We start from the raw sequence: 27,639 nt of genomic DNA, 5'->3' as shown, positions 1-27,639 counted from the left end.
TTTGCGTATTAGCATAATATGAGAAACGGAATCAAATGCTTTCTTAAAATCAAGAAAGACTGCATCCGTTTGAATAGCACGATCCATGTGAGAATCAACATCAAAGACAAAAGAAGATAGCTGTGTTTCACAGGAGTAACCCTTGCGAAATCCATGTTGGTGTTCATGAAAAAAATCATTAGATTCGAGATAAGAAGAGACAGCTGAATAGATTATGTGCTCTAGGATTTTACAACATAAGCTACACTCTTAAAAATGAACTTCACCACATAGCACGCTCCTAGCCAACCACCATCCCGAATGACAACGTTCTCGCCCCTGATTTGTTGAAAACGGGAGGAGGAGCCTATTTTGTGCCGTGCATAATTGCACAAAATAGGCTCCTCCTCCCGTTTTAGGTAGGATGCTTATGGGGGCTATAACGTCAGGTATGACAGAATCAGTATCATCAGTGAAGACGCTAGCAAAAGCTTAATTGAACTTGGCAGCACACTCTATGCCAGTAACTTTGGAACCGTTTGAATCCAGAACGTGTAGCTGCTCGGGTTGTGATGGGTTAATAGCCTTCCAAAATTTTCGAGGGTTAGAAGAAAGCAAGTTGGGGAGGTGGGTGGTGTAAAAGGCACGTTTGGCCTTGCATTTTAGGTAAATAGTCACCTTGTAGGTACACACCTACTCTCTCCCAGAGTATGTCCGCCGGGCCGTACAACTCAAATGCAAACACGACATCTGCGCTGCTCTCACAGCCTTGATAAATAAAAATTCTGACAAATAAAAATAAGCACATTGTATAACAATCGAGGAAGCAAACACAGGAGCGACCTTCCCGACCGTTTTCCATTGCGACGGGCGTGCCTGCCTTCGCAATGCATTATGGGATGTTCCTGTCTACCACGTGACCGCAAGAGCACAACCAGGCTCCAACAGCTCCCCATAGAGCCCATAGTTTGAGATAATTCACACAACACTGGGCACACGACCAATGAGAGTGCAACGTTGTAGAAATTATGCAATGCCAATCGGCCAATCAGGAGCCTTAACTTTGGCTGACCTTTCGACCGGTTCTGGCTACCATCGACTTCTACCGGATTTCACGCCTACCGCAATTACCCGATACTCAAAATAACTGAAGCTTCTTTTGGCTAAAAGAAATATTTATTTGACACAAAGCACTGATTCAAAGATCTGATACATGGATTTCGTTGTTTGCAGAGCGGAAAAGGCGCTTGTGTGGCACGTAATCGTAATCCTGTCTTTGTTGTGAGGCCTCAAAATCCGACGGCGCCCGAACGCGTTCTTCACGCTCCAACCGCACCAGCCCACGAAGCATTCCAGTTCCGTAGTTGATAGACTGTACGTGGGATAATAGTCGTGTCCATGAACAGCACAACACGCGTAGAATCAAACTGTTCTGCCGACTGACATCACCGAAACACGGAACACAAGAGGACGGACGCCGTGCCGACCGATGCGAGCTATTTCGAAACTATGCTGAAACTGCTGAAACGGCCGCCGGGACGCTGCACACACATGCGCGCGTACAAAATGCGATTTGAAACGTTGTCGACCAATCGGAGCGCGCACGTAGTCTGGGCCAATGAGCTTGCAACGTTGTAGGTTGGCGCAGTGGTACATACTCTACAGCCGCATCCTCGGTTACCTGAGGAGGACTGGCACAACGACAGCGCAGCTCCCTAAGCGAACGACGCGAGTTGTGGTTGTCTTGCCGTCCAGATGTCAGCATTGTGATGAACGCGCCCAGTTTTTATTTCTGTGTGTTCGGATGTTTACTTTTCTACTACAAGAGTAGTAACGGTCTGCAGGACGAGCACGCGGGACTAGAAACATCAAGTGTGACATATTGGTGACTACGCTTGTGTTTGTTGCTCATGCGGTAAACTATAACGATAATCAATCTTGTGCAACAACGGAAGAAATCGAATGAATAACCGGCACAGCGTCAATTTCAAACAAAGTATTCAAGATGACTCGAAGACCGCGCAGGTGCCCGAAACAACCGATCAAGTACGTACTTACGAATTAAACGTATCCCGTGACAGAGCTGCTTCAGTTGAGAGACAGCCGCAGCCGGGACAGGAATAGGCTACCACATAGGCCCAGAGTTGTCATTTTGCCGGGGGATGGGGGAGGCAGAGGGCTTGAGTCTAACAGCGAACGCAAAGTGTGTATGTGTGCGGGAAGGGGAGTGACAAGAGCACGGTTTCCCCGATGCGTATGTATACGGTACCGACGGGGCATCACCGGACTTCCCTCTTGAAGGACGACATTTACGCCTTTAGTTTTGCCGAGCGCAGAATTTCTAACTACTGCACGGGCACAATTTTCGTGGATCCGTTTTCTAGTATTTGTGTTACGAGTGCTTTGAGTACACTCATTCCAGACCTCGCAGTGAACCGTGTCTGATTGACATGGGCCAGAAAGAATAAATGTAGTTGTTCCAACTAGTAGTAGTAATAGCAGTAAGTAGTAGGTTTTCCCTAGAAAGCCTAGAGAGTGTTGTATGTGCGTCTCGCAAGGTTTATTCGATTTCTACACTGGAATTACGAGTGAAACGAAATAAGATTGGGAACAATTCTTACGGCGTGGTGATAAATGTGTTCCTTCGCACTGCGGACCGTCCTGAACTCGTCTGCAATGGCATCAATGTTTAATTTGCGGACGAGCTCTTTGTGGCCGTGCAGAAGCGCCACACGGTTCAGTCGGACTTCGGACATTGTTGCTCTCAAATATGTTTTGATATGACGGAGGCAGGAGAACTGTTTTTCTAACGTGCACGACGTCAGTGGAATCGTCAGTGATATTTTTAAGAGTTCTGTCATTTCCGACAAAAGGTATCTCATATGGCTGCTGTCATCGCCCGAGAAGAGCTATACAACATCTCGAAATGTTCTTAAGCGCACGACGCGTGAGCGGCCGATCCCTCATCATATCACTGTGGCACCTTTCGTCGCCTCGAAATCGTAAAGGCCTCTTCCGACATATAGCGATGTGCTATACAGCGCTAGAAAATAGCGCAATAGTTTCCTCCTCGCAATGCTCCAAACAGCTAAAAATAAGCGCTTGCCGGAGTTGAGCTCATGCCAACTTTTTCTGCGCTAATGTTAGCACTACCTTCGTGTTGGCCAATGATGAGACCCTTCAGCGATGACGTCGCGCAAGTCGTCGAGTTGTTTTGCTTCCGCATTTCACAGCACGGCGACCGCGTTGGAATCGGCGAGTCTGTCGAACGAAATTCTCCTCCCTCAGGGCTAGCGCTTACATAGGGAGCCCTCAGGGTTGGTTGGGAATACGGGGGATACGGTAAGGCATCTCTCGGATCGATCTTGAGTGTCGATGGGGTGGCTGATCAGAGACGTGCGATCCTGCTTACTGTCAAAATCGAATACGGCAGGGTAGTCCTTGAGCACAGCAAGAACTTCTCTTTGCTGACCGGGCCGGAGGTCGGAGCCTATCATCTGGCACAGCCGCTCCTCTATCACCCTTGTCACATTGCCAGCGACAGGGACAGGAGTTGTGGAGTTCCGTGATTCAGGCGCATCGTCGTTCGCCATCATGTAGAGTATTGACATCGACAGAACAGGTGGGTAAGCTGAACGACGCTAGAACAATGCACTCGGGGAGGAGTTCTGGAGTGTATCCTGTGTTTATCATCAAGGCATGCTGCCGTGCCGCCTTCAAGGTTAACAATACTGCACGGTGACGTGACGCCCTTCTGAACTAACAAATTGCTTGCAGGTTCAGTTATGACGTCGGCGAAGCTGTGGCCACGGATTATCGAAGAGTCTGTCGTGGTGGCCACACACACAGCTGAGTGTGGTGGAAGCACTGTCATACGTGACAGCTTAAGCTTGCCAGTGCATGCTGGAGGTGTGGTGGGGCCTTCCCAAAAAGACACATGTAGAAATGGCGAAATATGAAGTTCTTCGGCGGTAGAGTCAAAAACGAACCGTGTGCAGCGAAAAAGTCCGTACCTAAAATTATAGAACCCGCAGTAACTATAATTTGGCCTGCGATGACACTCAAAAATCTTGCGGTGCATAAACCAAGTGGGGCAAGCGTCTGTCGGTTCACGCTACGGAGGTGATGTGGTGCCGTTGGCGTCAGTACTTTGTTCAGCTCGCCGGCATAGGTTGGCATTTTTCGAAATCTTCATTCAACATCAAATCATGTTTGGCCTTGCACACAGCCCATAACATCACATCACCATCACCGCCCATTACATCATAACCCATCATTCAACACCACCATCACAGCTCATCACATCATAACCTATCATTCAACATCAACATCACAGCTCATCACATCATTACTCATCGTTCAACATCAACATCACAGCCCATCACATCATTACCCATCACTCGACATCACAGGCCATCACATCATTACTCATCATTTAACATCACAGCCCATGATATCATAGGTCTGAATTCAACTTCAGAACTCGTTCTGAGTTCAACTTCATTGTGTATGATGGACTATGATGGACATTGTATACTGCGCATGCTTGTGTTTCAGCGACGACTTGTCTTCGGCGACCGTGCGTCTCCGACTACTTGGCAGATGTCATCTTTTGGGTGGCAACCGTTTACAGTGACATTCGTAAATTAAATTGGTGTTGTGTTGTTTGTGGTGTCACAATGGTGGGCGGGGCTTGGCGGGGCGCCCGCCCACAGCCCTGAGCGAGCCTTGGCGGGGCGGAGTGATGATAGGGCTGTACTGAAAGCGTGAATGCAAATACCAGGTGCGTAGGGTGAGGATTGGCGAGTGGCGTGGCGGCTGGTATGCGGCTGTTGCCCCGCTTGCGGGTTGTTGCGCAACGCGCCGATCGACTGCCGATATTGTTACACTCGAAAAGGCGGAGCAGGTCTTGGCCTTGGCCTCCGGTGGCTTTATGGTATCAACTTTCTTGGCGCTGCACTGCTGCTCATAGAGCTGACATAGTTACGTATGTGGAGGGTGGTGGTTGTGGGGAGGGGGAATGAAAGTGCTCGTCGGTACTCGGTAGTCGGCCACGCTGCACTGGGGAATGACTGGGATCCCATGGTGTTTCCGAGGCATGTGCCAATAGAGGGTACAGGGGAGAATCGTAAATTCGCTCCTGTTTTGTCGCGTTCGTTGAGATCTCTTTTTTTTTCCCCTTTACAGTGTTTTTTATCTCTTCTGTAAAAACACATTTGGTCATCGTTTGGACCGCTTAGGGGATTCTATAGTGCATATAAATGAATGTTTCGTACGTTACGGCATATACCGAAAATACTCGCACAGTGCGTATTTAGGGATATTTCTTTCTGGTCCAACTGCTTTTGTGTGTGTGTGTGTGTGTGTTTTGCTGTATTTCCAGATGAACTGATTTCCAGATGAATTTCCAGATGCTGTATTTCCAGATGAACTGGTGTATCCTTTTCCACTGAAGGTTTTACTGGCTTCGGGAATGCCTTAGGTCCTCTTACGCGAGAATTTGCAGAACGGCATCTGAGTCTAGTGGGCCGTACTCTGCTTCTTCGCTTTCTGTATACCATGGGCGTTCCCAGGATTTTTTCCAGGGGGGGGGGGCAAAACGCTTCTAGGGGGGCAAGAATGCAAACCCCCTACGACATCTTTTTCAGGAGCCGGACGTTGCGCACTGTGTGGGTGTTCAGGGAATCCTATTATAACATCTGAGAATAAACATTACGACCTATGACTAAAGAGTGCACTATTTTCACAATCGACCTTGGAGTTCCATGGGGGGGGCACGGCCCCTTTGCTCCCCACTCCGTACGGCCATGCTGTACACAGTTAGGAAAACTGCGGCGTTCGCATTTCAATCTGCACTGCCGGCTTCGGTTGCTCAGTTGGTGACGTGTTCACTTGCTGAGGTCACGACCGCCGGTTCAATTCTGACCGAGAACAGTAGCAATGTGGGAGCGATAAAGATTGCTTCCAGCACCGGCATGGTAAAGATCTCTGGGGCATGTCTAAAGTACCCCAGGAGATTATCAGAAGTCGTACCCTGCGACATCTCGTGCAGCATCTCGTCACACAAATGGGCTGACTCACGATGCGCGTAAATTTATTCAGAATGATATTATTATTCAATGTGTCCTGCGGTACAGTGCCAAAAGCAGACGATGTCTGTAGTGCATGCCTTCTTTGTTGTAGACCTTCACATCAAAAACGAGGAAAAACAATACTTACACATCTTTAATGCCTATTTTGAGGTGCATAATTAGCGCATATTTTCGTGTATAGTTGCATGCATACTCCTGGAGTTTTTAGTGCATATTTATCAGCGCTCTTTGATTATCGATGGGTCGTACCACCGATGGTCGTACCACCATGGGTCACGTGCCACTGAACCTCCCAGCTGAATGCGTGAACACGGTGGCATCCTTTTGCAACAAGAAACGCAATAGGCCTTGTCTTGGGGATTTTCGCTGCGCTGTGTGTTGTGTACTCGCGAACTACCTCAAAGACATACGTGCTGAAATATTTTTTTAAATCATTCAGTGCTATCACATGTCAAGCGTCCTGGTTGCACCAGTGCGACTGTCACGCTATTTGGAAGCATAATTTTGTGTGGCAGTGTGAACGGAAAATCATAACGCGGAAGTGCGGAATGCTCTAGTTGCCCAAAACGATGTCTGGCAATTGATGCTGTCATTTTGTTCACGTGACAGTAACTTTCCCAAAGATCATACTGCACAATGCCCGTCCCATTTTACCATGTACTCGCTCATTCACCCAGACACCAGGAATGATTCTCTGCCAGCAGTAACAACAAGAGATATTTTCATATCCGATTTGTAATCCCTAACGCGCTGCTTCTTTATGCTTTGGTATCAACCTCCACAACGCACCTGCTCTGAAGCGATGCAGACCAAACAGCGCCAAGGGCAATCCTCATTTTCTGTCCCTTACGGATGCTATCCAAGTGCAACGCCACAAATACCCAACACCAAATATAACGCTGAACGGCAAGCCCTCACCCCTGATATACGCGCACACGCACCTGATATATCCGATATAACAGCTTGCCGCTCCTTAAAGGTCAGATATGCCGATTTTGAAGTGCCGCAGAACTGAGCGACACTCGCGCTGTGTGTTCATTAGCAAACACTGAAGATGTGTGCGAAATATCTTGGTCCAACTGTTCGTAGTTTTTTAGAAAACATTTTTTTAGTTCCCACGCCCGCCCATCAGACCGTCGTCACTGCTCTCGGTTTATCTGTCTTTGGCTTGGCAATTGGCATGGACTCTTGGCGTGGCCGGTTGGCTTCTTTCGTTTCGTCCTGTGTGCATCGCACATAAGCGAACAGCTGTTATGTTATTGCTAAGCCGGAAACAAAGCATGTGAATATTTTTTTTGACATAGCGTCGTTTGGAAAGTGCACTTCCTTGTTCTGACCTTGCCTTTTATGGGCTGGAGTGGTGTGATACGTGATATGCCACGGCGAAGTTGTCGAGAATGCGACGGTGCTACGCTGTCAGAACAATTCATCGGAGCATTCAAGTGTTACCTATTATAAGCTGCCAAAAGACCAAGCAGTGCAAAGCTCTTTGCTGACAGCGGCTCCTGCTAAGTTCCACTCCAAGGATTTCGTCCACGAATGTTATCATAGGTTACGCGCGACTCCAGGGGCAATTTGGAATCTCGGCACGAAATCGTCTGATGAAAATCTGAGATGCCCGATACACAAATTTTGAACGTGCCACGGATGATCAAGGCGAAAAATGAGAGCGGAAAGGTAAGTCGAGGTTCAGATATCAAAATAGCAAGCTTCATGAATTGATTGTGCAGCTGTCCTACTGCACTTACTCTGATATAGCCACGATTAACAATACAACAGTAATCATAATCTAAGTTGTGAATTACCACAGGTGCACGCTGAAGGCGGAAATGAAGCAGGATTTGGCTTGCATCTGGTGCATGAAGAAATTGCTGACACGTTAGTTGCAGTCTAGCTGCCACCAACAGGTATGACAATGTGATGTTATATTTTGAGTATTCACCTATGTTCCGCTTTTCATGGGCGCTCTCAAGCAGACATCTAGACACCACTCTTAAATCTGCCCTCAACGTTACAACCTGTGCTTTCAGGGTGGAAAACAAAGGTCACCATTCCGATTAGGTGCTATCTCCTAGTTCAAGCACTTTTGCTGTCTGGACACTGGTTCCTGTGGATGGGGTGATACAAGCTTCAACCTCTGATATAGAAGGTATGTTACATATAGTTCAGTTAATTTGTCTTTTGTACATTTTTGTTACTGTTACCTGGATTACTGTTGGACACGCAGAAGCTGATGTCTCTGATAATGTTTTAGAATTTTCACTGTCATCAACGTCCATTGAGGAAGGTGCTTTTACTATCTGTGAATGTTTGATTGAAGAGTAGCCCAGAATTCATGTTAAAATTGTCTACTCTTATTAATTCACTGTCTTCAGAGGGCTTCACTTCTGAGAGCTAGGAAAAATGGGAACTATTTATTTGTCAGAACTTCACAATGAATAGTGGTTCTGGATTGGCATGTAAGCTAAAATACATGGATTCTACAATACTTGTGTTGAACTTGGTGCATTACTGTGGGCAATGCCACATTCTTTACATTTTTAGTGGGTCCACTGCACAAACACTGTGTGCATACTGCATACATGCTGTTCGATAGGCAAAAATACCTGAGCAGTGCTGTGTAGTCTTCTTATCCAAAGTCCATAATCTTACTGCAAAGTCACAGTACATAGTGTAGCGGACGACAACGATGGCCACGCGCGTGGAGCACCGGCTTCAGTTCCACCGGCGCCATCGCCTCTCCGTGGCATACCATCATCGCCGGTCGGGGCTCATGTAGAGGAAGACCACCGTCCTCTACATTTGGTGACCCGGACAAAGAACATCACGTCCAGAGCAATTCGGCCCTTCACCACCCCAAATTTCTGACCACGCCATCGAGCAGCACTACCTCCGGCACACACGGCCCACCTTCACTCCTACCGCACTCTTCGCTCTCTCACCTACGCTTCTCTCTTCGCTCAAGCCTTCTCACGCTTCTCACTGCCGGCCGCGACACTCGAGCCTTGCGCTCACCTGCCGGTTGCGGCAGTCGCGGCAGCCGACGCCTCGGCGCACTTAAGCCCGTCTCGGCACCTCACTCTCGCCACCTGGGACTATCGAGCTTCGGCTCCCGTGCCGGTCGCGGCACCCCAGGACCACGACACCGAGCGCCTCACTCTCTCTGCGACGGATCGCTGTTCCCGTCCACATCAACATCACATCACATCATTCAACATCAAACTCAACATCACATCACATCATTGCCCGTCATTCAAAATCACTCAACACCGCATAACATCATCGCCAATCATTCAACATCACATCATTCTGAGTGATGTGATGGTGGATGATGTCGGTGATGGCCATCATGAGTGAATTCGCCGATTTATGCTCGTCGGAGACAGTCAGTCGTCACGAGAACACAAGCACCCATGTCCACGTTTACTTGTATCACGGTCGTTTCCGTATGCCAAATTTCCAGGGAAGGTGCTTTAACCGAAACTGATATAGCTGCCTGACCTTCGACGGTCGCCGTCACTACTTTCCCGGCGGAGACCGTGGTCGAAAAGGCGGCGATGGGGTTCGGTTGCGGGGCGATTACACAGGTGGCGGCGATGGGGACTGTTGGCGACTTGAACGGCGATGTGGCGAAAACGAACGGCTGGGGCTATTGCCATTTAAAGGTCGACTATGTAGTCTTGTGGAGCCTATCCGCCGGTGCACTCTCAGAAAAAAAGGTAGAATTTTCTACCCAGAGTTACAGCGGGACGGTACTTCTATCATTTCGTGCCACTTCACACGCGACTTAAGCGACGGCGTCCCTTTCCCCTGCTCCTCTCTCTCACGTTTGCTCTAAGAGAAAATGGTAGAATTTCCTACCCAAGCTGGTAGAACGACAGCTTCTGCTCCGTATTTTGTTTCTACTCTGCAGTTATACCCAAAAGGTAAAACTGGTTGGAGTAGAAATGTGGTTGCAATGCAGCTCTACCGAAATGGGTAGAAAATCATACCTTTTTTTCTTAGAGTGTGGTGTTCCAGTATGCACTACGGCGATAGCGTCGAACATGACCCACTGGACGACATCCAAAACAGATCGGTCGGTCATCAGCGCTGCAACTGTAGAAGGAAATAGAGGTGCAACTGCGTTGCGACTGAAAGGGTGGCTTGGCACAGGCGGAGGGACAGAAAGAGGAGGAGAAGACGTCGCCCGCTCAATTTCGCCCTGAACAATGTTATATACAGTTGCTGCTTGTTGAGCACAAGGTATGGCATCCCTCAGGGCTGATCACGGACGATCCAGCAAGTTAAGGTCTCAAAATCCTCCCATGTGCTATGTGCTGCAGCTACAGTGGGCACGACGTAGGGTAGCCATTGGGTGTGATGTGGTGCAATGCGGTAGAGCGGCGGAGCGTCTCGAACTTGCGTGTTTCAGCCACAAGGCCGCTGACGGAAGTGACGTTACGAAGTGTGACGAAGTTACACATCCTCGGCGATACCTTTTAGGAGGTGCCCAAGTTTTTTCGTCTTCCGACATTTCCGGCTTCACAATCCGGCACAGTTTGAGGACGTTTTCGATATAGTCCGTGCAGGTCTCGTTACCTATTAGTGCCCGGGAAGATAGGATAGGCTCAGCTTCTTTTTTTTTTTTTTTCTGGTAATAACTATTTCCAAAAATAGCTATCAGTTGCTCATTGAACACATCCCGCCATTGTATGGAGTCTTCGCGATTCTCAAACCAATTTTTTTGCAGTTCCAGATGAATAAAATATTGCGTTAGCTGTAGGAGTCGAACCCACATCTTCTGGATTGCCGGTCCAGGGCTCTACCAATTGAGCAAAGCTAACACGCCTTCCCAGCGACTTCTAGGGTGCGTCATCTGAACGGACAAACCAGTCACTGAAAGGAGGATGAGTGAGAGAGAGTGACTGGTTTGTTCCTTCAGATGACGCACCCTGGAAGTGGCTGGGAAGGCGTGTTAGCTTAGCTCCATTGGTAGAGCCCTGGACGGGTAATCCAGAAGATGTGGGTTCGACTCCTACAGCCTGGCTAACCTTTTCAGTGACTTCCATCTTTCATTGTATGGGGGTTAAGGGCATCAAGCTCACACCTCCACCATATGTTAGGCGAAGGCAAATTTATCATTTCAAAGGTCGCCGGGTTCCGTGCACCAGCTCCCGCTTCATCCTCTACCCCGTAACAATATGACACAGGTATTCTAGAGTTAATAACGAAAGCTCTCAAGTGAGACTTACCGTGAAATGATACCAAAGCGCTGCGGTAAAGACTTTGCGTGACACTTGAAGTTCAACCCTACAGGGCAGGGCATGGTGACCACGATATACCTCAAAGCACAGCCGAAACAATGCCTCACAGTTATAGGCAAGGGAATGCAACGGGTGCACGCAGGTTGAAACATGCAACTCGCTCGCCTCACTGCTGCGATTGACATGGTCCTGCACAGTTGGCGCTCGGCCGCTAGCAGATCCGTTTCTCTCCGGACAGGTCCGGGCACATGTCGCGCGTTCCGTAGTTGTGTGAGTAGTGCGTTGGGTTGTACTGTGTGCATGCCATTCAGTTGAAAACGTGATCATGGTAAAGGGACAAAACGGGGGGAGGAACTAATGCTAACGCATTTCTGTCTCATGAATCCCATTCATCGCCATAAATTGCCATATTTTTTTTATTTATTTGGGGCCGTTGACGGAATGCAAGCAAGAGTGCATGCAGTGACATGGAGAAAGGCAGAAAGAGGCTGTTGCTTTGGAGACGCAGTACGGCATGAAGTGGAGTTTTCTTTCTTTTTTTTTTTAATATAAAGTAGATTTTGTTGTGCTAAACTGGGTTGCTGTGTGCTTTTGCGACGTGCGCTTTCCTTTCTGTAGTGCAGTTGTATGATAGCGTCAAGTTTGCGTGCCTGACCACTCGGGGGGGGGGGGGGGGGTTGTTTCCCCATAGAAAATTTTCGGGTAGTTGGCACCTATGGGTTACCATAACGTTGTTTCCGCGATGGTTCTCACATTCTAACAGTAAATGACTTTGGAAAAACACAAAAGCAGCGCGAGCGACAAATCTTGTTGAACCGAAACATTGGAGAGGATCACGTGGCGGACAGGAAGTACTGGATGTTTTAACTCGAGCGATCGCCAGAAGGGTCCCACGCACTTTCTATTCCAAACGGTCGCTCCTGTGTTTCCTTCCTCCACAGGGTGTTGCTGCTTTAATCCTTTGCAGATTTCTTATAAACAAAGCTATGCGAGCAGCATATATGTCGGCCACCACCACTTGGCTGCATATTTTGCCTAATCTTCGTTTATACGTTGTGCTTGTCGCATGTCGCTTTGCTGTCGTTTTTAGTCTATTCGCGACAAGTCTATTATTAATTTATGTTTGCCTTTTCTATGTGTAAAATAGCCTATTTTCTCCTTACAGCACATTTATTACTCCATGCTCTTTGTTCTGATTGCAACGATTTGAACGCTGATACAATTCGTTTTGTCTCTTTTTAGAACTGGTTGTTTACTTACTCTTCGCGACTTGGGCATCTTCCTTCTCAATACCTCCGCCCTCGAGGTTGACCCTGCAAGGTAACATGCAACCTGTGTCAGCAACTAGATATGCACTCACATTCTTGTCAAATCCTCATTTCACGTGGTACAAACAAGAGAATAAATACTGTTTTATTTGAGAGGCGAAATTAATTGAATTAGGGAGGAGAAATGTTGTCCCCGGCAAGGCTTGCACATGAATCAGATGGAAAGTTACGCGGGAAGCGATTTATTTTTCTCCTTCTATGTTTTCGTTCGTTTCTTTGTCTTTTGTGTGCTTGGAGAACTTGAATGTGGTGCCTGCAAGGAATTCAGAATTCTAAAGTTAATGCGATATGCACTTCAAGATGCCTCCAAGACGAAAACACCAAAAAAGTTTCGCAAAATACGTTCTTGTTTTACATACAACATGCCGGTATTCTGGCAAAATTGTGATATTTGAACTTTGCAAATTAGTAAAATTTTGCTTATTTTTGTTGAAGCCGATGTCGCTTAAGATACAGGCAGAACCTCTCAAGTACTTCATGAGAAAATCACCCACATGATGAGATGATTGAGATGTGATTAGATATGTGGATGATTTTCTCATTTGTGCCCCAACCGAAGTCAAGGAGTTCCGAGGTCAAGGAATTTTTTTAAAAATGTGGGGAAGGTTTGAAGTTTACCTTGGAGGCACAGGAACAGGGGAATCTGCAATAGCTTGACCTACACTCTAAAATCGGTACCTTATAACATACCTTATATCGAGCTGTACCTGGTAAATATCAGGTACATCAGTGCTTTTCCGCAGTTGCTTTAAGAGGTACTGGGCGAGACAAAGGATCTCGCTTTGAATGTATGAGGTACAAGCATATTTATGGTGTACACGGTCAGTTTATGAGGTACCGTGTCTTGTACAGCTTCGTCCAAACTTAACTTGAACACGGCGCCGGCCTGTGGAGCAAGAGGGACGACACCCTAGCGGCTCTAACTGGAATTATCGGGAGAGAGTGTTGAGGGCTGTCCTACTCGCGTCACGGGGGTGCCCATCTGAGAACTGGTGCTCCGCTTCGAATGGGCAATGATAGGAGACGCAAAGCTTCAGCTGATTTGTAGTGATTACGTGACCTTGTGCCACCTGATATCGCTGATCGCTGTGAAGCAACATCAGCTGCCTCAAAACTGCCGTTTCCTTGCTATTAACTGCGCGGGAAAAGCTTTGTGCGTTCAAGCGCTACAAGATAACTTCACTCGCATAACGAACCCGAGTTATTCTTGAAGCAGCATGGAAGTGGTAATGGACAGTGAATATGTGAATGATGCGAGCAAGTAACCAAATTGTGATGTCGCATGGAAAATTCCATTCTTACTACGTTCTACAAGACTTTCTTTGCCATAAATTATTTCGACGTATAGCAAGCTGCTCATCCTCGTTGTTGTTGTTTGAAGAAATAAATAAAGGGTAGCACTCATAAAAGCGCCGGCTACTCCACATTATTTAGTTAACATGTTTAACCTCTTCGCTAGCACACTGCGACACAAGGGGAATCACTGGGAGAATGGAACAAGCTTGTCAACTGGCTGGCCATCGCGAACATATGATACAACGTAGCGCGGAATGCGGTGCTTTAAGCAACAATATCCTTTCCAGCATAATGCATTTACGTGTATTATTATTCAATTGCTTTCATTCTATTGCTTAATTCCAATCAATGTGACGCCACTACAGCAATATGACGCATTCCAACGACAAGGTTGCTAACGGCGCGGACAATGACTATCAGATGGCGAAGATTTCAATCACCCGCAGTAATCTCCAGAACAGACTGGAACGCTGTGCAGATAACAAATATCCACGTAAAAGGAAGCACCTGTTCGAAGCGGAGCACCAGTTCTCAGACGGGCACCCCCGTGATGCGAGTAGGACAGCCCTCAACGCTCTCTCCCGATAATTCCAGTTAGAGCCGCTAGGGTGTCGTCCCTCTTGCTCCGTAGGCCGGCGCCGTGTTCAAGTTAAGTTTGGACGAAGCTGTACCGTATAAAGCAGTACCTCTTGTGCAAAATCTTATTGTGCTTTCCGCTGCTTTCAGCACTTCTTGCGTTCAAGTAACGCCCTAGAGGGTTCGACGCAGTCAGATAATGCATGTACATCGCACGGACTCGGAGATAAAGATTAGCTGTTGATTTGCAACTATGATTGTTCCATTCACGGCAGATGATAAAACGTTTCCTGTCTATGTCGTCAGCTAAAGAGCCTCAACCGTGGTATTTTGTTTAAATTGTCTGCGTCTGTCTCAAGTATATTACGAACACAGACTAGACAGTGAGAAAGGAAAATGCCGTTCTGTATGTGTTATGTTTATTGCTTTTTGGATATTTACACTGATAAAATAGAAAGAGATTGAACTCTCTCCGTGTGTTCGTGAAGGAGGCAGGTTTTCTTTTGGCCAACAAGAAAACTAAAAAGAAAAAGAACATCCCGGAACAGATAAGCTCTCGACGGACCGACAAGCCACACCTTCCAGTCGTTTTATGAGGTCAGGCTGGTTAGTTTCCTATTTTTTCTGTGTCTTGTCTCATATTTAGCGAATCCAACCTTTGATACCTACGGAAGACACATGCGTTATAAATGCAGCCGCGTCCGCGTGTGAAGGTTATTTGTGATCAGGAAGCCGCCGTCTTCGCACGGTTAAGTTGACCGGTTAAGGGACATGGAAAGGCCGGGAAGGTGTACCTGCTCATGGTAAGTTGCTCTTTAACGTTGTTCATTTCCGCTACAACTACCTGCATACCGTTTCCCAAAACGAGCCTGTGCATGTAGGGTGAGCGTAGTGAACGGTAGCTTGCCAGAGTGCGTAAGCAATTGCATTGAGGGTTCTAACAACCTAGAAGCGTTCCACGTCAGTCTATTATTTCAGGCTTGACTAGTGCTGAAGGTTATCGTCCCAGTTTTAGCGCTGAAATATTTTTCGATGTAGATACAGTGGCGCTACACTTGCCTTAACCAGCAGAGCGCGTGTCATCGGGCGCTGATAGAGAGCTGGAAACGAGATTGGAATGATCTACTATCCCGTTGAAGGGAGGATCGGTACGCACAAGAGATATGCCGAAACGCGAACTAATCCGCTGTGCGTATCGACCCTCCCTTCAAGGGATAGTGGATCACCCCAACCTCGCTTCCAGCTGCCTATCAGCGCCCAATGACACGCGCTCCGCTGGTTAAGACAAGTCTGCGCGCCAATGTACCTCCTGTCAGTATAGCGAACATGGCTACCCCATGGAATGGCCACCTCCAATGAATTCTTTCGAATCCAGATCGCCGAGTAAGGAATAAAATTATAATTCTATACTGGAGCGAAATCTGATCGCCTTGATACATTGCTTTGGTGGAAGTCGGGCACCAAGAGTAGCCAGTCGGCAAAACACCCATGGGTCAGAATGACGTCGTCACTTAACGGCGTAGCGATGTAGTTTGTCATGTTACTAATGTAGTTTGTCAACACCAATTATTCATACGATCAAGATAAATCAAGCGAAGTGATTGGTTTTGCTGTGCTGTTACTGCTCAAGCCGACAGTGTAGTTTTATCTCTAATATACCTAAACTTCGTTTGTTTCGCAGCTGATACTGGAATTCGACGTCAGATTCCGCAAAAGCTTTGATCATGCAATGGTGGAGATGACCAACATCCTGGCGGCTTTTTCAGCCTTGAAGGAAAAGAATCGCCGACGTTCGTCGATGTGAACGTATTCTTACGTAAAAAAAAAAAAATCTAAGTATGACCTGATATCAGCAGTATATGGACTGCTTTCTTTGTTTGAGACAATTCTCTTGGAAGGCACAAACACGAACTAATTGCGGCGTTCCTCTCCAGACCCCCCGAAGAGGTAGTCTCTCCCGGACCGAAACTCTTTTTCGGGCAGGAGAGCCTTGTTTGGTGTAGTGACGGAGAGGCTGTGCAGCTGAAACCGTCGGGCATGCTTATATGAGTTTGTGCTGCCCTGCTGCTTGACAGTTTACTACGTAAAAAAACTTGACATATCCAGCTGCTTTTGGCCGGTTGATGGGCCTGCTGCAATATATGTTGTGGGCGACAACGAATTCCCGAAGCCGTACAGAAAGTCACAGCTTTCGCAGCTGTTGAAATCGCTGAAGGACAAATAAAGAGCGGTTCAGTATTTAGATAGCCTTTTGTCTTTGTCCCGCATGTGCTTGCAACACGTCGATCACCTTCGCGTATGTTACAGATGCACACTTCTGCGAGTGTGTATTACCACTACCGATACCAAAGCATAAACGCACAATACATGAAAGTCACTGAAAGGTTAGCCAGCTGTAGGACTCGAACCCACATCTTCTGGATAATAATCGGTAATACAGAAGATGTGGGTTCGAGTCCTACAGCTGGCTAACTTTTTCAGTAGCTTTCATCTTTCATCGTTAATTTCATAGGCAATTTGAGGCTTTGTATGTATTTGTCCCTTCTATGTTGTTCCAACCTCAGAACGTCAGTTCTCTCATGCACAATACATGATGCGCGTCGTGCATTTTGCTGTGCGTGCGATACGTCACGTACGGATTATGTCACCACAAACATGTTCCTCTCGGTTGCGTGTGGACTGTATACTTCTTGGACGACTGTACCCCTTAGACGGGCGTACCTCTTAGACGGCTGTACCTGTTAGACTGTTGTACCCTTTAGACGACGGTACCTCTAAAATGGCTGTACCTGTTAGATGGTAGTACCTCTTACACAGCGGTACCTCTTATACGGGTGTACCTGCTAGACGGCTGTACCCTTTATACCGGGGTAAGTGTTGTACCTTTTAAACGCTTTCGTACCGCATGAAATAAAGGGTACGTTTTTGCAAAAATGTACCTTATAAAAGGGGTTTTTAAAAGGTACAGACTATAGAGTGTAGCTATCTTTGCGCATGCTAGAGGTGTTTGTTGGCAGTACAAACAGAGATGCAAAAAAACTTTAACCCCTATGGGTCGTGTATTTCAAAGACTGTTAAAAATGGTGTAGCTATATGCTTAATAAGTAACGCGCTGAGCAGGCGCTGCGTCCACCTGTTGAAAGCTGGGTGTGTAGAACAAATTCAGAGGTTGGAAGACGCAGGATATCCTGAGAACATCATTAGGGATATTTTGAACAGAATTATCAGAGAAGTAAGTGGTGGCAAAAAAAGAGAGAGCCCTGAAAGAAGGAGGAACTTTGGGGCAATTATGTATACCCATAGAGCCTCCCATTGGATCACAAAAGTAGCTAACAAGTACAATGTTGAAGCGGTCTTTCGTAAAAAGCCCGGGTTAAGACCACTGATTAGGAAGGTAAACCAGGAGCAGTTGCCTGGGTGCTCTATAAATCATGAAAATCGGTTTTTGGATTGTACAGTTGGGGTTGTTTATCTTATTCCGTTTAGTTGCGGGCGCGAATATATAGGGCAAACTTCCCGGTGCATTAATATTCGGTTAAAAGAACATCGATACTTCGGTTAACAGCGAGTATGGCAACTTGGTTGAGCATTTAAAAAGCTGTCAAGGGTGTGTTGATAATTTTCATGAGACCAAAATTGTATATAAGAGTAATAAGGGCGGTGCTTTATTATATCATGAAGCATTACGGATAAAAAATGCGGGGAACAGGTGCGTGAGTGTGCCTTCAGTGCTGCTAACTCATCCAGTCGAGGAGTTTTTGGAAGGTTCTAACATGAGGGACTCATGATAAGTCCTGTGCTTTTGAAAAAGATAAAGACACAAGGCAGGTTTGAGGGTGTGATAGGTAACCTTGCGGAAGAGGGCGTTGCTGGCTCAGGATATTTAAGAAGCAGGTTTTGTCAATAAAAAATCCTTGTTCGTTAGTCTGTGCTGTGTGTTGTGTCGGCCTTTTGTTTCCCGGCACGGAGGTTTTATCGCGTTTAAAGTATGAAATACCGAACAGCCCAATTTTTAACCATTTTCAATAAAACTCACTGCTGTATCGTTGTAAGAGCGATTGCGACCTGCTGGAACTCTCACTCTGCACAGTGCGTTTCATATATGTCGTCAATGTCGTCCGCAAGCACAAAGTTACAGCGTTTAGACGTACCGCGGAGCATTCGCGCAAGTATAGCCCAATGGGCTAAAGTCTGTTACTCAACGTACACCGCAAGATTTGCATCAGCTTCCCTCCTTCGATGATGTCACTGCACCGTTTGCCTCGGGTTCGTTGAGAGGTTCACTGCGAGTTACGGAACCCACATCCGCTGCACTGGTTTCGTGCTGACGTGACAGTTTGAATGCGGACTCTCGACCTTAATCACAGACAGTACACCAACGAAAAAAAATACCAAGGTGTGAAGGCCACTCACGCGTCCTTCACATACCAATTCATTAGAAAGCACCCCAAGAAGAGCACGTACACTTGGATAATGAAAAGAGAAGGGCCATACGCTGCGAATGCGCTAGGATACTGGCACGAGCGCGCATGTTCGCCAGCAATGCGAGATCTGATTGCAACCGCTACGGCAGAGGATCACCCTCGTCACACGGGCAGCGCTAACCGCGGTTATGGGATACTGATGGGGATTTCGGGTGATGCACCTGGTGGTAATCCGAGCGAGAGTGCCCAGGTCCAGTGCACGCTTTACACGGGAGTCGCTCTGGAAGTCATCACCCGAATTTGTCTGGCGCTCTACCGCTCTTCTACGAGGGTCGCAGCGCTCGCTACGCATTGTGCGTTCGTCGTCTCCGTGAACTTCCGGCAGCGTCGTTGGCGTCGTTGCGCACTCTCGCCTGGTCACAATCGTAGCTTGCGAGAAGCAGGTCACATCATCCTCTTTGTCATTCGCATTATCGGTGTCAATTGAACTTTCATCGCTAGTACTTGCGTATCAACGCCGTCAATGGTGAACGCAACAGATGACGGGCAGACAGCCGCAGGAGCAATACATAGCAGACGACAGTCGCGAGGCGCATATTGGGAGTGTGCGACAAACTGGTGGCGCCGCGATGCGGCCTCCGGAGAAAGTACCTCGCGTGCTAGCCGGCGGGTAGCTCGCGTGATAGCCGCGTGAGTACCGCCGCGTGATAGCCACCAGCTTTGTTTACATGTGAAGTGCGGGTGTCTTTTTTTGCTACACTGGAACTGTTGGATCGCTAACTCTGACAGCATCTAAAAGAACTCTTCATTAGGGACCTGATGTTTCATTTCTCGTGATTTCTATGCTTCCAATACCACCGAGGGCGATACTGAACTGTGATATAACTGTGATACTGAACTTCAGGCTATACCCAGCGGCATTGATAAGCGACGTACAAAAGGCTTTCCTCCAAATGTCGTGAAGAGGATCGTGACGCTCTCAGACTCTTGTGGTACGAAGCGACACCCAGACAAGGGTAACCAATGCGGAGAATAGAAACGAGGCGAATGAACAGAGTAACCTTTGGGACAGCTCCAAGTACCTTTCTAGCAGCTACCCTACAACATCACTTGCGGCGGACTGAATGGGACTACCCCGAGACTGTAAAGGCACACTTTACGTAGATGAGATCATTTTGAGAGCAGTGAACCTTGAAGAAGCAAGAGGAAGATACAATGAGACGCAACAGATATTCAGCAAGGCTTCAATGAAGCTACAGAAATGGGGCTCAAACAGCAGCGAAATGCGCGCCAAATTTCAAGCTGAAGAAGACGCCATCATTAACTAAAGTCCTTGGCGTGTATTGGAACCAAGAGATCGATGAATTGCACGTGCCATTGAAGGAATGTCAGGAAAATCCCAACCCAAAAGACGTAACGAAACGTTATGTCATATGATTCGTTGCAGAAATATACTACCCAATGGTGTTCCTTCTACCATGCACACAAAGCGGAAAACTGCTACTATAAGATGTATAGAAACAAGAACTAGATTGGGATTCGCAGTTACCTCAGGATGTGTATTACAAGAGGCTGACGGGGTATCGTAGCATACTTCGCAGCATCGTAGCATCGCAGCAGCACGCAGCACCTATACGAAAAGGGGGTACGTATTCCAAGGCATTATGGAACAGGCCTCGAGGTACGGACGAGGTACAGCTACACTCCTTCTCCGATGTAAGTCTGGCAGCCTATGGCACACATTACACTTGCGATTCGCACGTCAGCAAACGTGAGTGGTACAAATTATAGTCGCGAAATCCAGGATCGCTCCAGTGAAGAAGGTAACGTTAGTTAGATTGGAGCTGTTAGTTGCACTCACGTCATCGAGGCTCGCAACATAACTTTCTTGTGCAAGGAAAATCCTCAATTGACAGCTAAGTCGAGACTTCTCCTCTAGAATTGCAATTCAGTGAAGTTTATAGCAGAACGGGCACCCTGGTATAGACAGTTTTTTTATGAACGCCTCATAAGATCCGTTAGGTCTGCACTTCGCAAGACCCTGTCAAGGAAAATAGTACAATTCGGAGAAATGCAAACATTACTGACCGAAGATGAGATAATGTTAAATTCCAGACCTCTCACATTCGCCTCCAATGAAGACAGGGAACCCATACACCTGACCATTGCTTCTATGATAATGAAACGACGATTAAGGGCCCCTTCGTCATCTCACATGGTGGTGCCTTCCACAGACCTATTGCAAGATGCTGAACAGTCTATCAATCTGCTGAAGACCACATGGAGGAAGCAAAACGAACATCTTGCGCAAGTCTGGCAGAGGTGGCACAAAGAATACCTCACCAAGCTAAGGTAAGCATACCACTCTAAGGAAATAAGCTTCCGACGTGGAAGTCGGGGACGTCCTTCTGATCAAGGATCCCGATAGAACTAGATTACAGTGGCAGATGGGGGCCATAGAGGAACATTCCCTAGTTCAGACAGTAAAATTAGAGCTTGTGTCATCTGATCAGCCAACTCCTGGGACGGAAAGGTGTTGAATCTATATGATGAGGACAACTATCTTCACCTGGCTCCCACGCGCTCGCCTTACACCTGATTCATTCCGTTTCCACTGATTTCAACAAATCCATCGTTTACTCGTCTCTCTGTCTAGTCTTCCACAAGTCCTGTATGTTACCATAGAGAAGTTTTTGCACTGTTTCCATAGTGCACTCATGTTGAAATATGCACTCATGTCATGTAGAAATGATTGTACCAGTCCTTGTTGTGAGACAATCAATTATTGGCTTGTCTTTGTTTCAGGTGATTTCACTCGTTTGACATTAATAAAAAATAGTGACCTTGAGTCGAATATTCTCTGTGTTAGGAAAACCACAGCTATATTATGTATGAAGGATGTGAAAACGTATTTCTGAGTTGTGTCTGATGATTGTTTGGTTCCTCTATAGAAAACTTTTACGATAATTTACATGTCGGAACACTTGTGTCATGCTGTTTCTTCGTGGTTGATCTGGCGCTGCATGTAGAAATTTCTGTAGCAAAGTTTTCATACAAAATTGGAAGTAATTTTATTAAATTAGTAATGTTGATTGTTCTAGTTATATCTCGTTTTGTTAAATTGGTTCAGTATTGTTTTGCTTTCATTGTAAGCCTTCTTTGATGTCAGCGTAATATTTCTATCATTGAATAATGATCCGTGTTTTTTCTATCTAACTATATGTTCTTCTAAAAGGGGAAAAAATAAAACACTGTAAAATAAAACAAGAACTTTCGTGCAAGAGAAGTTCTTGTTCGAATAAATATTAGTTGCTCCTAACCGTTTTTCATGTTACGTATATGTTCTTCTCTTCATAATCGAATAATGCAAGCACAGAATAATTACTCCCCTACATCTATTTATGCTAATTGTTCAATAAAAATATTGCCTCTGTGCAAACTTGGCTACTTCATTCCTTCGCCGTATTCGACCTTGTGAGAGAGTGTGTCCCCCGCCCGTTCCAATAAAAGAATGTGAAAAATGGGGCAAATGAGTGGCCTTTGGAGCTCGCCTTTGGTTTGAAATCAAACTAAATTATTTGGTTTGGTTTATGAAACAAAGTAAGGTTTATAGTTTTTGTTTGTTGGAATGAAAATTGTATTTCATAGTGTCCGCCTAGATTCGGTCGCGAGGATTATGTATACAGCATGTGAAAATGTATTTCAGAGTTGTGTGTGATGATTATTTGGCTCCTCTGTACAAATCTTTGCATTTGCATTTCAGAACAGTAAGATGAATACTTGTGTAGTGTTGTTTCTTTGTGGTTGATCTGGACGGTGCATGCAGAAATTTGCGTTGCAAAGTTATCATCAAAATTTCAAGTAATTTTATTAAATTGGTAATATTGATTGTTTTAATTATTTCTCGTTTTGATAGATTGGTTGAGTATTGTTTCGCTGAGATGTGTTGATCTGATGCCGCTGTGGGTTGCCCAGACTGAGTGACGATAGTCAAATTGCTAGAGCAAAAGTTGTCAAGAAAAGTATTGCCCGTTGGGAACTGCATCCGATGTCTATAAAGATGTCTTGTTAATAGTGCAAATACTGCAGTGTGTTAGTGTCTGTTAAGTGTGTTGTAGTTTAATAGTGCAAAGGTAAGTCATTCGCAAAGGACTATAGAGTCATTCCAGCTCAAACGTCCCAGCGGTGTTGCTCGACCAACGTTGATTTCCGAGAAAAAAATATATATGATGTTGGGACTTCCGTAAACGTGCACCAGGAAAAATATATTTTATCAACGCAGTGTATAACGGCCGTATAGGGCAGGACCGAATGTCGGCTCCAGGCGAAAACCCAGGGCGCGCTTTGGCGCTTGTGGAGGAAATACGGCTGTAAATAACTAAAAAAATCGGATTAGGTCGTATTGAGGAAGGATAGTGTCATCTCTGACAGCTTCCATATCTCAACCGATCAGCGCATTAAAACATACCGGGCAAGCAAAGTCACTGCACATTGTGCCAAGTTCAGAGCTTTTTCCTTAACAACGGTTGGCTAAAATCAGCCAATTATATTTTTCTGCGATAGTAAAGAACCAATGCATTGCACAGAAAAATATTTTAGGTAATCTGAAAAATCGTTTATTTGCCTCTTGAGAAAATTACGGCAAATTCGGCGTGCAAAAAAGGGCATTGGTGGACGAGTTATGAATCCGAATTTGCCACCGAGGTGCCCATTATTATCCCGGCTACCAATACTGAAAGTATCTCCAGGGGTTTTTTTGTGCGTGTGAAGGTCGCATCTAATGGCCGAACGACGCGGCCGACACTGCAAGGACATTTCTGAGTGCATCCTCGGAAAAGGGTTACTGTCTGAACGGAGGGGAAACACGAGAGAAACGTGACCCGGGGGAAAACAAGGAACCCCAGTGCAAAGTCCAGACGACGACGGCGCCATGGTTTAGCGCTGCCCACTTCATGCAATCCCACTTCAACCAAGGATGCTCGAGTCACAACAACGTTATTGTTCAAAACAGTAAAGGAACCACGACGTTGGGTGCGGCCTTTATAAGGATACGGCTGCAAGAGGGAAAGGGACTCGGACAGCGGGGACTCTACCAGTCCACATCTCCATTTTTCCCTATCCGAGTTTTGACCAACATGTAAATAACACTGTGTATCATAACTTGTAAATAAACCTTTGCATATCACGGCAACCTAGTCTGGGCTCCCGTCAGTGACAGGCAGCAGGAACAACGTATCCGGGCCCGGGAACGACGAAAGCGACGACCAACTCGGACGAGCGTCAATATCGTCGGGGACTCCGGAGGATCAAGCACAACAAGGCTTCTTCTACTGTGCGTAACGAATTTTTAAAGTTGCCATAGTACGAGAAACATGAATTGGCGCGGAGCAGTGCTTTCGAGACATGCAGCGGCGTCACAAGTGGTCTTTTAGAGTGTTTTTTGAAACCGCAGGAAGAATAGCATCATCAACGACAAAGTTTAATCTGTATCAAACAACTGAGTTGCAAAGCGGAGGACCTCACGGCATCATGACTACTCTATTTCCTGGAGCTTACTGCGGAGGTTATGCAATACCTACGCCCTTATTGCGCCTTTCTGGTCCCACAACCGTGGGTCATTTGAGTAGTATTCATATTTGGTTTCAGATCTCCTTTTGTGGCCTTTAATTCACCGGCTTTGCAAACCATTCTCTCCAGAGCTCCAAAAAAAGTCAATGATTCGCTGTTTTCAACATGAGGCAGGCGCCAGCGTAAATAATGCAGTCCATTAAGCAACAGAAAGTTCATCTTCATATTTTTTTCTTGAGTTCGTGCAGGATCTTCTCGTAATCATTAATTTGCCAGGTCTCTTTTGTCACCTGTGCCTGTGGCAACTGGTACTTCCAGCCCAAGCCCGTCAGCAATGATAGACTCTGCACGCGTTTGCAACCTCATCAACGTTTCTGTTGCGTACAGTTGTCGTCGTGCCATCGGCCTCTTTCTTCTCACTAGTGTTTCCCCCCGTACCTGCAGTGAGCCATTCAACAGCAACAGCTGCTCATCATCATGGGCACTCTCTGATGTGAAAGCGACTTCAGCTACAGGTTGCACCTCCATTCCCTCCTCTTTAAACCTGGGGCACCGTTTGTGGCAGGTTGGGCAAACACGGTCGCCAGGGACGACACCCAGTGAGGGCACCCTTCGAGATAAATTCACGGAAATCATCTTCGTGTCCTTTACTTTCTTGTTATAGACAGAAAATGGATTAACACAGTTCCTTGAAGCCAAGACGAGAGGGTATTTACACACGTATAATTGGTAGTGGTACCCGCAAATTCTGGTGATATCTTTCGTGTCTGGCCGAGATCTTGCTGATATAAGGAATTGCTCCTGAAGTTGCGGGGTAGAAAAATCAACGAACGCACCAGGCGTTGCAGGGCACTTTTCCGGTCCAAACGTGCAAATGCAGGGAGCCACAATACCTGATGCGAGGACAGCCATGTCGCTGGACAAGCTTGCCATGGGCACCACATACAAAAGGAGAGCAAGCCAGCCGTAGACCGGGAAAGCACTCCCCCAAATCATACAACGTACACTTTCGTGTGAAGTAGTCGCGCATGTGTGGTCCCCCAAATGCACCAGTGAGGGTTCTCTACATCTCCTGCCTTACCTTGGGTTCCAAACCAAACAAATCGGCGACATTGTAACAGTTGTAACGGTAACGCGTCGGCTTGCTGAGCTCACGATCGCGGGCTCGATCCCGGCCGAGGACGGTAGCAATGTGGGGGAGGTAAACATTGCTTCCAGCACCGTGTGTCTTAGATTTCGAGCCAGACTTGTACGTATTTGGAGTATTGTATTTAAAATACTGTATTTTAAATACAATTTGGTACTCTACTTAATACTTTTTGTTTTGTGTATTTGTACTCTATTTAAAATACATTTTATGGTATTTTCTACTCAATACTCTAATTACATATTTTGGATCTCCCTCACAAACTTTCTGTTTGTTTGTTTGTAAAAAAACAAGGAGAAATTGAACTCGTCTCCCGACTTGTTCTGTTAAACAAAAATTCTCACCCCACCCCACCCCCAAAAATTACTTCTCAGGTGCTCTACTCGCAAGTTCGCTATTCACTATTCAGAAATCCACTATCCACATGTTCACAAACTTTCTGTGTCTAGTCTTTCCATTATCTTGCTTGTTCAGTGGAAATTTCCTGAGTCCCCCGGACTTGACCCGGACACTGGCCCTTCTTAGCAGTCTTCATTTAGAGATCTTGCCCCGTGTGTACTAATCCTTGGCCAGTGAGGGTTCTATTAGGTGTGCCCTGACGCGGTGACGCCGAATTCTGACCTCGCCGAGCAGGGACCTGCTAGAAGTTTGCTTTGTTCTGGGTCACATATACTTAGTGGAGTTATGCGGTATCTCTTTGTCATCTTTTTGGGACTTGTGTTTAGATGACCCCTATCACACAGCGGCGGCTAGCGTAGTACGCGGGGTTTAGGTGATTCATGTCACATAGCGGCGATTTGCCGCATTGACATGTGACCCATGACTTTTTGCGCTCAAGGATAAATAGTATCTTAATTGTATTTCAAATACTTTTTGAAGTATTTTACTCTATCTTAATTACTTTAATTTTCATGTATTTATACTCTATCTTAATTACATTCTAACGTTAGTATTTATTATCTTATCTTAAATGCAGTTTTGAGTATCTTGTACATGTCTGTTTCTAGCGCACGTCAAAGGAACCCCAGGTGGTGTAAATTATCTGCAGTCCAACCCTGCAGTACGTGCAACATGTCGCCACAAAAAATAGGCTTGAGGTATTGAAGCCGTCAGAGATGACACTATCCTTCCTCAAAACGATCTAATTCAAATTATTTATTTATTTGTAGCCGTATTCCCTCCACAAGCGCCAAAGCGTGCCTTGGTTTTTGGCCCCAAGCCGACATTCGATCACGTCTTACAGCCGTTCTACACCGCGTTGGGGAAAAGAAATTTTTTTTCCGCTGCACGTTTACGCATGTCCCAACATCATATATTTTTTTTCGAAAATCGACGTTGGTCGAGCAACACCACTGGGACGTTTACGCTGGAATGACTCTATATGTAGTGAGGGCCAATGCAGGTTGTAGCGAACTTCGTCCAGGTTTGTTGTGGTAGCGGCGTAACGAGGAATACGCAAGTAGACATCCGTCAAGAGCGAGAAGAATAAAAGATTTAATAGCAGAGAAATGGCCCGGCGGACGAGGCAAGACCAGGAACATACGCGCGAGCTCCGTTTTGTTACTGGAGTTCTTCAACATGATGGCGCTGAGGCTTTCGATGCACGAGCAGAGGGTTTCGATAGTACAAACATAACAAGGTACACTATGAAAACAAATAAGCTTGTCCTGATGATAAAGATCTCTTTAATGCTATTGAATCATGCCCGTATGGTAGCTACGAAATTGGTAAGGAGTAAGTGTATTGTTTATCTGTAGTATTCTTTATTATATGAATTATACTGTCTTGTGTTGCATTGTTTGTTTCAGGCCATGAAGATCTTTCGGCTGGGTTTTTGTCCTTCACTTAATGACATTACAGTTGGCACAATTCCCAGCACTATTGACTTTAATAAATACGTTTCAACTTATACTTTTTGTATGTGACTCTTTTTGCATGTCTATACTTGCATGTAATCTGCCCACGCTGTTGCGCCCGGAAAAA

At 46.2% G+C, this 27,639-nt stretch overlaps 1 protein-coding gene across 2 annotated transcripts in view; it reads right to left on the bottom strand.

The window, feature by feature from the left end:
- The window catches only part of LOC135378604 (phospholipid-transporting ATPase ABCA3-like), a 324,578-nt gene that overhangs the window by 77,654 nt on the left and 219,285 nt on the right, over positions 1–27,639 (bottom strand). For both annotated transcript variants that reach the window (XM_064611676.1, XM_064611677.1), the window contains exon 15: positions 12,578–12,630. In XM_064611676.1, the coding sequence (XP_064467746.1) occupies positions 12,578–12,630 (53 nt within the window). The remainder of the gene's footprint in view (positions 1–12,577; positions 12,631–27,639) is intronic.

Source organism: Ornithodoros turicata, chromosome 1 (genome assembly GCF_037126465.1).
Source record: "Ornithodoros turicata isolate Travis chromosome 1, ASM3712646v1, whole genome shotgun sequence".
Lineage (NCBI taxonomy): Eukaryota > Metazoa > Arthropoda > Arachnida > Ixodida > Argasidae > Ornithodoros > Ornithodoros turicata.
The sequence above is the reverse complement of the archived record's forward strand: the minus strand, read 5'-3'. Positions and strand labels throughout refer to the sequence as shown.